The following is a 13,460-nucleotide window of genomic DNA, read 5'->3' on the forward strand; positions in this document are numbered from 1 at the left end:
ACAACAGCCCTGCAGTGCTGCCCGTGGGTCTTATTGTCCGGCGGTTGCTGCTTTCAGCTCAGATGCAGAGGGACCTGGGGAGCACCAAAGCAATTACTTTAAAAAATAAATAAATCTCCTAGCCAGTGAACCCTGCACTTTTGGGTCCAACGGGCACCCAAACTGCTGGGAAGAACAGGGCTAGTAGCTTCCAGCTTGGTTTTCAGAACAACAGTGAATCTAGGAATGGCCTTCAACTGGGTGGCTGTTGAAGGTTCAGCAGCATTAGTTAGCAGAAGTGGCTCACTAAAGCAGTGGATTTGGCGGACTTCATTCCCGCCTGCTCTTATACCAGGAATGAGGACGCAAAAGTGCCTTAAAATTCAAGTCACAGGGATGTGCGGAAATTCTTGGCTCTGAAGCGGGGAAGAACCCAATAATCCCCTCCTCTGCGCTGGCTGAGAAATCAGTGGGGCTCCGAGGTGGGGCGGGGGGGGTTGGGTAGAGAATGTCTAAGGGCGTGCACCCACTCCCCACTCAGCCAAGAAGTTCACCGGGTGACTTGGGCTCCGTCACTGCCTCCCCTCCGTCAGGCTGGGACCCTCATGCATCCCCTGCTTTGGAGACGCGAGGGGGCGCAACGCTCTCCCCTCCCTTCCGCCCCATTCACAAGGCTGTGGGGGTGTTAGGATCCCAGATGTTGTTGTTGAGTTGTTTAGTCGTGTCCGATCCTTCGTGACCCCCTGGACCAGAGCACGCCAGGCACTCCTGTCTTCCACTGCCTCCCTCATGCTGGTAGCTTCCAGAACACCGTCCCACCATCTCGTCCTCTGTCGCCCCCTTCTCCTTGTGCCCTCCATCTTTCCCAACATCAGGGTCTTTTCCAGGGAGTCTTCTCTTCTAATAAGGTGGCCAAAGTCTTGGAGCCTCAGCTTCAGGATCTGTCCTTCCAGTGAGCACTCTGGGCTGATTTCCTTCAGAATGGAGAGGTTGGATCTTCTTGCAGTCCATGGGACTCTCCAGAGTCTCCTCCGGCACCAGAATTCAAAAGCATCCATTCTTCTGCGATCAGCCTTCTTTATTGTCCAGCTCTCACTTCCATACATCACTACTGGGAAAACCAGAGCTTTTACTATACGGACCTTTGTCGGCAAGGTGATGTCTTGCCAAACCTTGCCAAGGTTTGATGTTGTAGGTGGTGCTATTGAGCAGCATCAAAATATTGGGCAGCATCAAAATAAATAAAAATAATAAATAGAATAAAGCTCATACCAATAACTAATTTAGTTGGTCTCTAAGGTGCTACTGGAAAGAATTTTTTATTTATTTATTCTGTTTTGTTTCGACTACGGCAGACCAACACGGCTACCCACCTGTACGTAAAATATTGGAGGTTTGTCACACAGAAATATGTACTGAATTTCAAAACAGATGCAGTTCCATAAGGGATTCCGACTTCCAAGGTAGGACCGCATTGTGAAGAGAGGATGGCGACTCCTCCCCCGCCCAGCAGGGGGGGCTTCGGCTCTGGAGGACTCTCCCTCCCCTTCCGGTTTCCTCTCCTCTCTAGGAATGCAGCTCAGTGCCTTTTAACTCTTAGCAAGCCGAGCAAACCCAGCCCTCTCCCTGAAGAACCACAGCCTTCGTAAACACCTACCAGGCTAGGCTTCCTCAATGTTCTGAGACTACAATTCCCATCATCCCTGACCACTGGTCCTGCTAGCTAGGGATCATGGGAGTTGTAGGCCAAAAACATCAGGAGGGGCAAGGTTGAGGAAGTCTGTACTAGGCCCTGCAGAGGCAGTCTAACTGAAGTCTAGGCTTAATGGGGACTCGACCTCGATTCCTGAGGAGATTTCCTCCCAGTCCTCTACTTGCCCTTGTCCAAGATGGCGTGGCTCCTCCTCCGCCCGCTTCTTGCGTCACGTTCTATCCTCAGTGCCTCTCCTAAGATGGCGCCTTTGATACCTGCCCTCTCCCTTCCGCCCTGTTCCAAAATGGCGCCTTTGGTGTTTTGGCGCGCACCTCCGCATCCCCCACCGCCTCGAGGACCGGAAATAACGCAACGGAAGGGCGGGGCGTGCAAAAGTCCTTCCTGCCGGTCACTTCCTGCCCTGAGAGGGAAGGCGCCGGGGAATCTGTCTTTCTCTCTCTCGACGGCGCCTTCTGGGACCTGGTTAGTCTCTTCTGCCATAGGGCAAAGTGGGGAGAATTCAGGGTCCCAGGGGGCGGGGGGGACCCACCTCTCGGGTGGGGATGCGTCCTGGGGGCCACCCTGGGTCCCCACCCTGCCCTCTGCTCCTTTCTGTGGCTCCTCGGAGCTGTCAGCGGACTGCAGCAGCTGCAATCGCAGGAAAGGCTTGGGCTGGGGGGCTTAATAATAATAATATTAATAATGATAAATAATTCCTTATTTATACCCCGCCCATCTGGCTGAGTTTCCCCAGCCACTCTGGGCGGCTCCCAATCGAGTGTTAAAAACAATACAGCAATAAATATTAAAAACTTCCCTGTGGGTTAAACCACAGAGCCTAGGATTTGTCGGCGGTTCGAATCCCCACAACGGAGTGAGCTCCCATTGCTCGGTCCCTGCTCCTGCCAACCTAGCAGTTCGAAAGCACGTCAAATGCAAGTAGATCAATAGGTACCACTCCAGCGGGAAGGTAAACGGCGTTTCTGTGCGCTGCTCTGGTTCGCCAGAAGCAGGTTAGTCCTGCTGGCCACATGACCCAGAAGCTGGACGCCGGCTCCCTCGGCCAATAAAGTGAGATGAGCCCTGCAACTTCAGAGTCGGACATGACTGGACCTAATGGTCAGGGGTCCCTTTACCTTTAAACAGGGCTGCCTTCAGATGTCTTTTAAAGATAGGATCCTTGATTGCCTCCTTGATCCGTGCCCATCTTGGCTGATTAGGGAGTGTCCAGATGTTGCGCTGACCCCCCTGGTTGAAATTATCAATTTGTCCCTTGACACGGGGACATTCCCAGGGGAACATTCCCAGGAAGCAGTGGTGTGTCCACTCTTAAAAAAAAACTTCATTAGATCCCTTAGACCTATCCAATTACCGCCCAGTTTCAGATCTTCCATACCTGGGTAAGGTAATTGAGAGAGCGGTTGCTGAACAGCTTGGTAGGTTTCTGGAGGAAACATCGGCATTAGATCCATTTCAGTCCGGTTTCCGTCCTGGTTTTGGGACGGAGACGGCTCTGGTTGCCCTAACAGATGATCTCCGTAGACAACTGGATCGAGGTGGGTCAGGACTGCTGATCCTTTTAGATTTGTCAGCAGCCTTTGACATGGTCGATCATGATCTTCTGGACCACCGCCTTGCAGACGTGGGGATACAGGGCATAGCCCGTAACTGGTTGTGCTCTTTTATCTCTGGTCGGGGACAGAGGGTGGCACTAGGGAGGGAAATGTCGTCGCGCCACTCCTTGGTGTGTGGAGTGCCGCAGGGCGCAATTCTCTCCCCGATGCTTTTTAACATCTTTATGCGCCCCCTTGCCCAGATTATCCGGAGCTTTGGGCTGGGCTGTCACCAATATGCTTATGACACTCAGCTCTATCTGCTGATGGATGGCCACACCGACTCGACCCCGAACACACTGACCAGATGCTTGGAAGCTGTGGCTGGATGGTTTCGTGGGAGCCGATTGAAACTAAATCCTTCGAAGACAGAGGTCCTATGGCTAGGTCGGGATGGCATGGGGATGAGGGACCAAATCCCTTCTCTTGCGGGAGCCCAATTAGTGCCATTGCCTTCCGTTAAGAGTTTGGGTGTAATCCTTGACGCCTCCTTTTCCATGGAGGCGCAGGTTACAGCAACAGCCAAGGCGACATTTTTCCACCTTCGACGCATCAAGCAGTTGGTCCCTTACCTTTCCCGCCCTGACTTGGCCACAGTGATCCATGCGACGGTCATCTCCAGGCTTGACTACTGTAATTCGCTCTACGCGGGGCTGCCCTTGAAACTGATCCACAAACTCCAGCGAGTGCAGAATGCTGCAGCGAGGCTCCTCACGGGGTCTCTGCCATGGGAGCATATTCACCCAGTGCTTTTCAAGCTGCACTGGCTCCCGGTGGAGTACAGGGTCAGATTTAAGGTGCTGCTTTTGACCTTTAAAGCCCTTCACGGCCTAGGACCCTCGTACCTACGGGACCGCCTCTCCTGGTATGCCCCACGGAGAGCCTCAAGGTCCATAAACAGCAACACCCTAGAGGTCCCGGGCCCTAAAGAAGTTAGATTGGCTTCGACCAGAGCCAGGGCCTTTTCAACTCTGGCTCCGGCCTGGTGGAACGCTCTGCCTCATGAGACCAGGGCCCTGCAGGATCTGATTTCTTTCCGCAGGGCCTGTAAGACAGAGTTGTTCCGCCTGGCCTTTGGCTTGGAGCCAATTTGATTCCCTCCCTCCCTCTCTCTTTTTTTTCTCTCTCTTTTTTTCCCCTTTTTCTTTCTTTCCCCCCTTCTTTTCCTTCTCCTGCGATGAGGCTACATTTTAATATTTTAAAGTTCCATTATTTTAATGCTGTATTTTATTTTTGTTTTTAAGTTTGTAATCATTCATCTTGTTTTTATTATTGCTTGTAAGCTGCTCTGAGCCCGGCCTTGGCTGGGGAGGGCGGGGTATAAATAATAAATTATTATTATTATTATTATTATTATTATTATTATTATTATTTCCTTCACATCTGAAGGGAGAGCGTTCCTCAGGGCGGGCACCACCACCGAGAAGGCCCTCTGCCTGGTTCCTTGTAACTTGGCTTCTCTCAGTGAGGGAACCATCAGAAGGCCCTTGGCGCTGGACCTCAGTGTCCAGGCTGAACGATGGGGGAGCTGATGGGTCTCAAGTCTACAGTGATGCAAAGATGGGGTTCAGCATGCTGAGTGGACAAGACCGAGAGGGGGTCCAAAGGTCAAGTGGGGGGCAGATGGGGCTCCTCGACCCAGAAAGGGAACCCAGCTAGGAGAAGGAAAACTCTGATCCTGAACCCCCTTCAGGAGAAGAAAAGGCTGAGGAGTAAACCTTCCACAAACCCATAGTGGATTCCCTAAGGTGGTTGGGTGACACTTTGTACGCCTCCTTCCAGCACCTTCTGCAGTCACTTTGGTGCTGCTCACAAAGCAAATTGACTTCACCCCCCAGAGGTGCACTCCATTGTTAATTCTTCAATTTGACATTTAAATTTAGATCAACCAGGTGAAGCAAAATGCTGATGGGGTGTTTGTGCTTACCTACACCAAAATCTCAAGGGCTTTATTTTCCCCACACTTGATTATTTATGTTATTGCTGCTGCTGTTGTTATTATTAATATTATTAGAATTATCCAATCGTAGAATTGTAGAGTTGGAAGGGATGCCAAGGGCTGTCTAATCTAAGGTTACCAGACATCCCCGTTTCCCAGGGACAGTCCCCAGATTTACAAATCAGTCCCCTGACAAAATCCATCTATTTAGTAGGAAGTTGAAAAGTGTCCCTGGATTCATCGAAAAAAATCTGGTAGCCTTAGTCTAGTCCAACCTTTTCGGTGCAGAATCCAACTACTACTACACTGATTACGCAAGGCAGATTAAAATTCAGTATTAATAAGAATTAAACCAAGACTCATCCACGTCTGCCCAAGGAACATTTTTCTTCTCCTGACAGTGTGTCAATCTTACAACAATGTATTTGTTTTGTAGTATTTTCTAGCACCTCTCATGAGGCCAGACAGAACTTGGCAGAAGACCAAGGGTTCCTTCTGATCTCTTGGAAGCTTCCTAAGAGCCCAGATGGATGAGCAATACTCAGCTGGCCCTGAAGCAATAAGAGGCCATGCCATCAAAACCGAGAGCAGTGGGGGATTCTGGGAAAACTCTGTGAAGAAGATCCTGGGAGAGGAGGACATTCTCCGCTCAGATGTGCAGAGCCAGCAGCTCAAGCAGTTCTGCTACCAGGAGGCCGAAGGACCCCGAGAGGTTTGCAGCCGACTCTACTGCCTTTTCCGTCAGTGGTTGAAGCCAGAACAGCGTACGAAAGCCGAGATGCTGGACCTGGTGATCTTGGAGCAGTTCCTGGCTGTCCTTCCACCAGAGATGGAGAGCTGGGTGAGGGAATGTGGAGCGGAGACCAGTTCCCAGGCGGTGGCCCTCGCCGAAGGATTCCTCCTGAGTCAGGCAGAGGAGAGGAAGCAGACAGAGCAGCAGGTGAGAGAGACTTTCCTCTGGATACTCCCAGAGAGCTCCGAATATGAGGGAGAGTATTCCAAAATTCTCAGCTAAGGGCTCTTCTTTTTTGGAAAGTGTTCAAGGAATATCTGATACCCCTAAATTGTTTGCTTCTGCCTTTCCTTTTCTAACCCTTCTCCTCATTCTCTGTTTGGAATCCTTGTTGAGGTTCCTGCTTTGCAGGGGGTTGGACAAGATGACCCTTGAAATCCCTTCCAACTCTAACATTCTATGATTCTTTTATTTCAGGGAAAGGATCTGTTTGCAGAAATGGGCTGGTATTCCTCTGAGGCAGAGAGAACTCCGTTGGACATCAAAGAGAGGCCACAGGGTATGCAGGACTGAGTTGTTTTTCTGTTTGGTCACGTTCTGTGAATCCTGAAACTCATCCAGGGGTTCCTTTTTGGGGGAAAGCCCCAAGGAAGGGAAGACGCTAAAATACGAAACGGGTACAAACGTCCAAATGCACTCTGCGGGTGAGGCTTTTTCTAAGGCCCATCTGTCGTTAGAGCTTCATTGCTTCACCTCTGAGAGAAGCATGCACACCTGGCTTCACACTTACCTTTGTCTCTTGCAGGTGATGGAAGGGTGTTGGCAAGACCTCCTCATTCATCTCTTCATGGGGGAGGAGGGGAAGCGGCCACTGTGGAACCAGATCAGGTAGCAGGAATGAGCATATTGTGAAAAGAGGCTGATGGGCGGGGTAGTCAGGGTGCCTCTGGGCCCAAGCAAATCTCACTCTTCCTCCACTTTGTTTCTGGCCAAGCTGCCCTGAACAAAGACCAGATAGGCCTTTCTAGAAGGTCATGGTGCTGAAAATAAGGAACAGCCGCCTTGCCTCAACTAGCCTTACAGTTGCTTGCATTATTTCTCGGTCACCATTTTCTTTATTTGTTGTTGAATACTATAATAGGCTTCTAAGCAGTTGAGAAACCATAAAAACAGTAGCCAAGATTCACCTTCAGGGCTTTCCTAGGTCTCCTTTTGCTTCCCATTTGCCCCCTGAAGAACAGCACACAGAGAGAGTACAGAGGGGACCCCCCCCCTGGCAAATTGGAAACCTTGTGTCAAGAGAATTATTTGAGGAACACCATGTTCAGTTCCACCCATTTACAACAAAATTAATACTCACCATTGAAAGACACAATAGAAAAAGTCATTTAAAATATAAAAATAATAATCCATAACTAAAATGTGCAGCAAATCAATTCCTTTAAAACAACACAGCCATTAACAGGCAGAAAACACCAGATCAATGTCTAGTCGATCATCTTTACGCTATATGAGGACATTTCCCTTTTTCTTTTAGGGTTCAGTGCGCTTTGAAGATATCACTGTTCCTTTCACAGACGAGGAGTGGGTGTTGCTGGATCCTGAACAGAAAGCACTGCATAAGGAAGTCATGGAGCAGAATCGTGAGATGATGGACTTGTCGGGATTTCGGTCCCTACGAGCTGCACGAGCTGCCAGGAAGCAGCAAAAGCTAAAAGGTTGTTGTTTACATCAGGTGTAGCTGACCGGGGGAAAGGAAGTCTGAGCCAGTTCTCAGACTGTCCTCAGTGTAACCGGGGCGGAGTTACACTTCTTTCTTCCGCTCCTGGACTGGAGCAGTGTTGAGTCGGAGAACTCTAGGCTGGACTACTCAGGACGTGCAGTCGTGTGTGTATTTTTTATGCAGTTTTAATAAAGTAGATGAAGTCTACGAACTGCCTTTTCTTCTGATGTTTGCTCAGGAGAAATTGGTGTGCTTTTCTCATAAGAGACAAGTCGCCTAATTATTGGTCTCTCTGGACTAAAGGAGGATTCCTGAATGGTAGCCAGAGAGTGACCACCGGACTAATCACCCCGGAGTGCTTTGGGATGCTGGCAATGCTCCCGGGCGGGCGATCTTCCAACAGGACTTTCTCGGTAAAGCTCCCTGTTGAATCATAATACAGTCATACCTCGTGTTGCGTACGTTTGGGATAAGCACGCCCACCGCCCAGAAGTGTTTCCAGAGTGTGCGTGACCCAGATGCGCGGAACACTTCTGCACATGCGCAGAAGCGCCCAAATCACGCTTCTTCTGGGTTTTTTGTTTTTGTTTTCGTGTGTTTGCGTTACGCACACCCGTGTTACGTAGCATGATCCGGAACGGATCGCATACATAACATGGGGTTCCACTGTATCTGTTCTGAAATGTAATATGTATATCTGTATGTGACAAACCTCTAATATTTTTATGGAGCTCAACAGTGATACCTACAACATCTGTGACTCTTAACACCCGTACAGAACATTTTGAATAGGGAGCTATCTACTGTTTCATCTGTGACTATTCTTTCTCCAGGTAAAAGAAAAATCCTTCCTAAGGTGCCACTGGAAGGAGTTTTTTATTTTGTTTCGCCTACGGCAGACCAACACGGCTACCTACCTGTAACTATTCTTCCTCCAGGTATTATTATTACTATTGTTATTATTCTATTTATTTCAGATTTAAAAAGGCCTCAAAGCAGCTTACAAACTATGTTAAAAGTCAAATAAAACAATCCAGAATAAAACAGTACATCAGAAAGTCAGCCTAGTCTGAACTGCCAAGGCCTTTCCAAACGTAGGCTTTAGACTCGTTAGTTTCTCCAGTAGTTTCTCCTAGGCTCTTTTGATCTTGCATCTGTCCATTTTTTGTGGACCAATGAGGCTACTGACCTTGGAGATGAAGCGGATTCGATGATAGGGCCAAGTATAATCTTATATGAGAAAAAAGCCAGGTTTTCTAATTTCAGGATCTCATAAATATCATCCTTAATGCCAGTCAACAAAGCTAATGAACCCTTTAGTAAGACCTCACAGATAACTCCCTTCAGTTCTTCCCTTATGAAAAGCCCTCGCTGTTAGCATGTCACCCCTCCCTTCTGGGAGAATTGTATGATCTGGTGGTCAGAGAGAAGGGGGAGGGAACTGCGTCTTTAATCTTCCTTTTCCTGACTCTGAGCCTCGTGTTTAGGGAGTGTGATTTCATCTCTGCTGTAGATAAGATGTGTGAGTAAGAAGCTATACCACACAGTCTGTATTTTCTTTAAATAATTCTGTAGCTTGTAGAAATCAAGAACTGCTTCAAAACTCTTGCAGCCCCATCTTTGTTTCTTGAACCTCTGAAGGTGGTGCTCATAACACACAGTTGTGAGTCCACGTTTCCGGATTATGCTGAAGGTGTTCCTGTCTTCCTGCGTAGCCTAGTCGGGGTGCATAGCGGGTTCCAGACGTGGACAAATCCTGGCATCAATCCACACTCATTAGCATTGTTCAAGCATTGAGGGCTAAATTTCCTCCTGAGGCTCTGATCTGTTTTTCTCTTTGTTGCAGGTGGTGATCAATTAGAAATGAAAAACAAGGGAGAAACCGGGGAGAAACTATATCGGTGTTTGGAATGTGGAAGGAGATTCAGTCAGGAATCCCAACTCATGTCCCATCAAAGAATCCACACTGGGCGCAAACCCTATCAGTGCTTGGAATGCGGAAATACCTATAGTCACAGAAGCACTCTCATTGCCCATCAAAGAATTCATACAGGGCAGAAACCTTATCGGTGCTGGGACTGTGGAAAGGGTTTCAATCAGAGGGCCAATCTCGTGGCACATCGAAGACTTCATACTGGGGAGAAACCCTATCACTGCCAGGACTGTGGGAAGTGTTTCAGTCAGAGGAACAGTCTTGTGGTACACCGAAGAACTCATACTGGGGAGAAATCCTATCAGTGCTTGGAATGTGGAAAGTGCTTCAGTCACAGCTTCACTCTCACTTGCCATCAAAAAACTCATACTGGAGAGAAATCCTATCAGTGCTTGGAATGTGGAAAGAGCTTCAGTCAGAAGTCCGGTCTCACTTCCCATCAAAGAACTCATACTGGGGAGAAACCCTATCAGTGCTTGGAATGTGGGATGAGGTTCAATCGGAAGGGCAGCCTCACTGCCCATCAAAGAATTCATACAGGGGAGAAACCGTATCAGTGCTTGGAATGTGGAAAGAGCTTCAGTCAGAACTCCACTCTCATTACCCATCAAAGAAGTCATTGTGGGAAAAACTAACAATGATTGGAATATGTACTGAGCTTCAGTCAGAGCTCCTCTCTCACTTCCCATGAAATAATTTACACCGGGGGGGAACCTTATCAGATCTTCAAATACAGAAAGAATTCCGCAATCTCACTGCCCACCAGTGAACTCACAATCAGGAGAAGCCATAACCATGGCTGTGTACAGAACTAAATTTTAGGGGAATTTACTTCATAGGTAGATGAGGATTGCAACCGTGTTTTTGACCTTTGGGGACCCAGCACAGAAGTCGACCGTGTCTTTAAGGAGCATGGAGTATGGGTATGCCAATAATAAGGGCAATAAAAGCAATTTATAACAATCAGACGGCAAATTTGATTATAAATAATGAGTTGACTGAATATTTTCCAATCCAAAGGGGGACTAGGCAGGGATGCCCTCTCTCCCCTTCATTTCTCCCCTTCATTCTTTATACTTACCTTGGAGGTTCTGAATGAGGTAATAAGGAGGGATAGAATAAAATTAGGAAGAAACTTATATAAACTTAGAGCCTTCGTTGATGACATGCTGATAATGGAAGAGGAACCAGTAGATAGTATACAAGAATTAATGGCAAGGATGGAAAATTTTGGGAGAGTGGCGGGGCTTAAAGTAAACAAATAAAAAACTAAGGTCATGGTTAAAAATTTGGATGAACAGAGGGGAAAATTAATACAAGAGAGGAATGGTCTTCAAATTGTAAAAAAAGCAAAGTATCTTGGAATTCAAATAACAATGAAAAATATTGAATTATTTGAAGAGAATTACAAGAAAAATTGGAATGGAGTCAAAAAGCAATTGGACATTTGGCAAAGATTGAAATTATCACTTTGAGGCAGGATTTCTACGATAAAAATGATTGTATTACCAAAATTGTTATTTTTATTTCAAATGCTCCCAATAACCAGTAATTACCAGATATTTGAAGGATGGAGGAAGGATATTACACAGTTTGTTTGGCAAGGAAAGAAGCCAAGGATAAAGTATAAAATATTAACAGATTCCAAAGAAGGGGGGGGAAATTGCATCCTATGGGGCAAAAAATACAGTATATTTGGCATATGGTAAAGTGTTAAATAATAAAGATTTCTTAAATTATATAATAAGAAGGCCTGTATATAAAGTTTGGGAAAGTCATCATTGGTTACTTGAACCGAAAACACCCTGGTGGGTTTCACCATCAGAGGTGATAGGAATTTAAAAATTGAACATGGGAAAGATCTGGCCAACCTACCAAGTAACAAAAGAAAAGTGTATTTTAAAATTAAGAGCATATGAAGAAATTAAAGAGCATTGCAGTAGTTGGCTCCATTATCATCAGATAGCAAATTTGTTTAAAGAGGATAAAAAACAGGGTTTTGAACAGGGAATCTCAAAGTTAACAAAAAGAATTATTACAATTGGATCAAAAGATAATATCAAAAATGTACAATTTATTATGGGAGTGGGATCTAAAAGATGAAATCATAAAGGAATCGACAATAAAATGGGCGCATGACCTGGGCAAAATAATATACCTAGAAAACTGGGAAAGATTATGGACCCAAGATATAACCTTTTCTGCTTGCTACCTGATAAGAGAAAATATGAAAATGTGCCACCGATGGTATGATACACCAGTGAAACTGGCCAAAATATATAAAAATTATTCAAACAAATGTTGGAGATGCAATGCAGAAGTGGGAACCCTAATTCACATGTGGGGGTGTAGGCTAATAAAACAATTTTGGATAAGGATTCATGAAGAATTGGGGGTTAAGATTACAATTCATAAAAAATCAGAAGCATATTTACTGGGACTACTAACAGATGGTATTCCTAAAAACAAGAAGAATATATTCTTATATGGAACAGCGGCAGCAAGATTATTGGTTGCAAAAAACTGGAAAACAATAGTACCCGAGTTATCAGAATGGAGATCCAAAATTTGTGAATTCATGAGCATGGCAAAATTAACAGTGTCAGGGAGAGGAGGCTTCACTCAGAAGGTCAATAAAGAATGGGAATGTGTTGAAACATGTATGGAAAGGGTTGGAAAGGTCAGCTAATTATTAGCAAATAAATATTATTAGTAAAAAATAGTAACTATATCACAAGGTAAATGAATAAAAATAAGAAAAATTAGTTTATTAAAGGAATTTAAATAGAACAGCAGAATAATATAAGAACAAGATTCCATATAGGTGAGGGAGGAGGAGGAGGGAGAAGAAATATTAAAGATTAAAATAATATAGGATGTACAGTAGTATGGGTTTGTTTGCTGATTGGTGTGTTTATTTTTGTCTGTATGCTTTGTTATGGTTATCAATAAAGTTATTTAAAAAAATAAAAAAGGACTATGGAGTACACACCCAGGGCCCAACACTTCTTCACACTACTGTTACTACATTAGCCAATGACCTTCTTCATGCCATGCCCGGCGGAGGTTCAAGCACGATTTGGCCCCACTGATGAGGTTGCCATCTATCAGCATAGCTGTCAATCGTCCCTTATTTGGCGGGAAACTCCCTTATCCCAGCGCCATGTCCCGCTGCTGTCCCTTATGGATGATGTCCCTTAAATTTCCCAGGTTTCAAAGGAAGCAGCTCCTCTCCCTCCCTCCCTGCCGGCCAGGGAGGAGGGAGGCTCCAACTGTGTTGCTTGGCTGCCCAGCCTGCCCCCCTCCAGCCTCCTCTCACCAGCCTCGGCCCCCGGGAGCCCCTCCCCGCCGGGACTGGCAGGAGCCTCGGGCCCTTCTGCCGCTATCATCCTTGCAGCCGCCAAACAGCGTCTCTGCCTGTCGTTGCCGCCACCACTCCTGCTAGGCCGTACTGTGGCTGCGCCGCCAAAGGACCCGGATGAGATGGGCAGCCTGGCGTGCCCTATGCATAGCTGAGGAGCCTTGAGAGGAGAGCGAGGGCAACCACAGAGAAAGCAGTTCAGAGAGAGGAGGAGGAGGCGTGGGCAGGTGTTCCAAAGCTACAAGGGAAGAACCACAAGCGCTTCTCCCATAGATTTGTAGTGGTAGACTAGCATAGACGGTCTGATCTGTGGGTTTACTTCGGGCGCTATTCCCCCCCCCTTCCTCCCGCCCCGCCTGATGGAACAGAGCTGCAGATGGAGCACGAGAGAAAAGATACAGAACTGCAGCATCTTCGTAACTTGGACTTCGTTTTGCGCAAAAAGTGGTTGCTGCTGTAGTTATTTAATCAACTGGTGTCTTGAGC

General features: G+C 46.7%; 2 protein-coding genes across 2 annotated transcripts in view; both read left to right on the plus strand.

Annotated features, from left to right (window-relative positions):
• The window catches only part of LOC309353157 (uncharacterized protein), a 76,502-nt gene that overhangs the window by 41,257 nt on the left and 21,785 nt on the right, over positions 1–13,460 (plus strand). The window lies entirely within an intron of this gene.
• Positions 2,100–10,579, plus strand: LOC309353212 (zinc finger protein 213-like). The gene is made up of 7 exons (XM_081882497.1): positions 2,100–2,155; positions 5,661–6,164; positions 6,435–6,516; positions 6,763–6,845; positions 7,495–7,675; positions 8,514–8,618; positions 9,527–10,579. The coding sequence occupies exons 2-7, from the start codon at positions 5,751–5,753 to the stop codon at positions 10,246–10,248; spliced, it is 1,587 nt and encodes a 528-aa protein (XP_081738623.1). The 5' UTR covers positions 2,100–2,155; positions 5,661–5,750; the 3' UTR covers positions 10,249–10,579.

This window comes from Podarcis melisellensis (genome assembly GCF_964234715.1).
Source record: "Podarcis melisellensis genome assembly, chromosome: 12".
Taxonomy (NCBI): domain Eukaryota; kingdom Metazoa; phylum Chordata; class Lepidosauria; order Squamata; family Lacertidae; genus Podarcis; species Podarcis melisellensis.

Coding starts and splice junctions, on each gene's coding strand:
- LOC309353212 (XM_081882497.1), top strand. CDS start 5,751: ATGGATGAGCAATACTCAGCTGGCCCTGAAGCAATAAGAGGCCATGCC. Junction 6,165..6,434: donor GGAAGCAGACAGAGCAGCAG/GTGAGAGAGACT, acceptor CTTTTATTTCAG/GGAAAGGATCTGTTTGCAGA. Junction 8,619..9,526: donor TGTAACTATTCTTCCTCCAG/GTATTATTATTA, acceptor TCTTTGTTGCAG/GTGGTGATCAATTAGAAATG.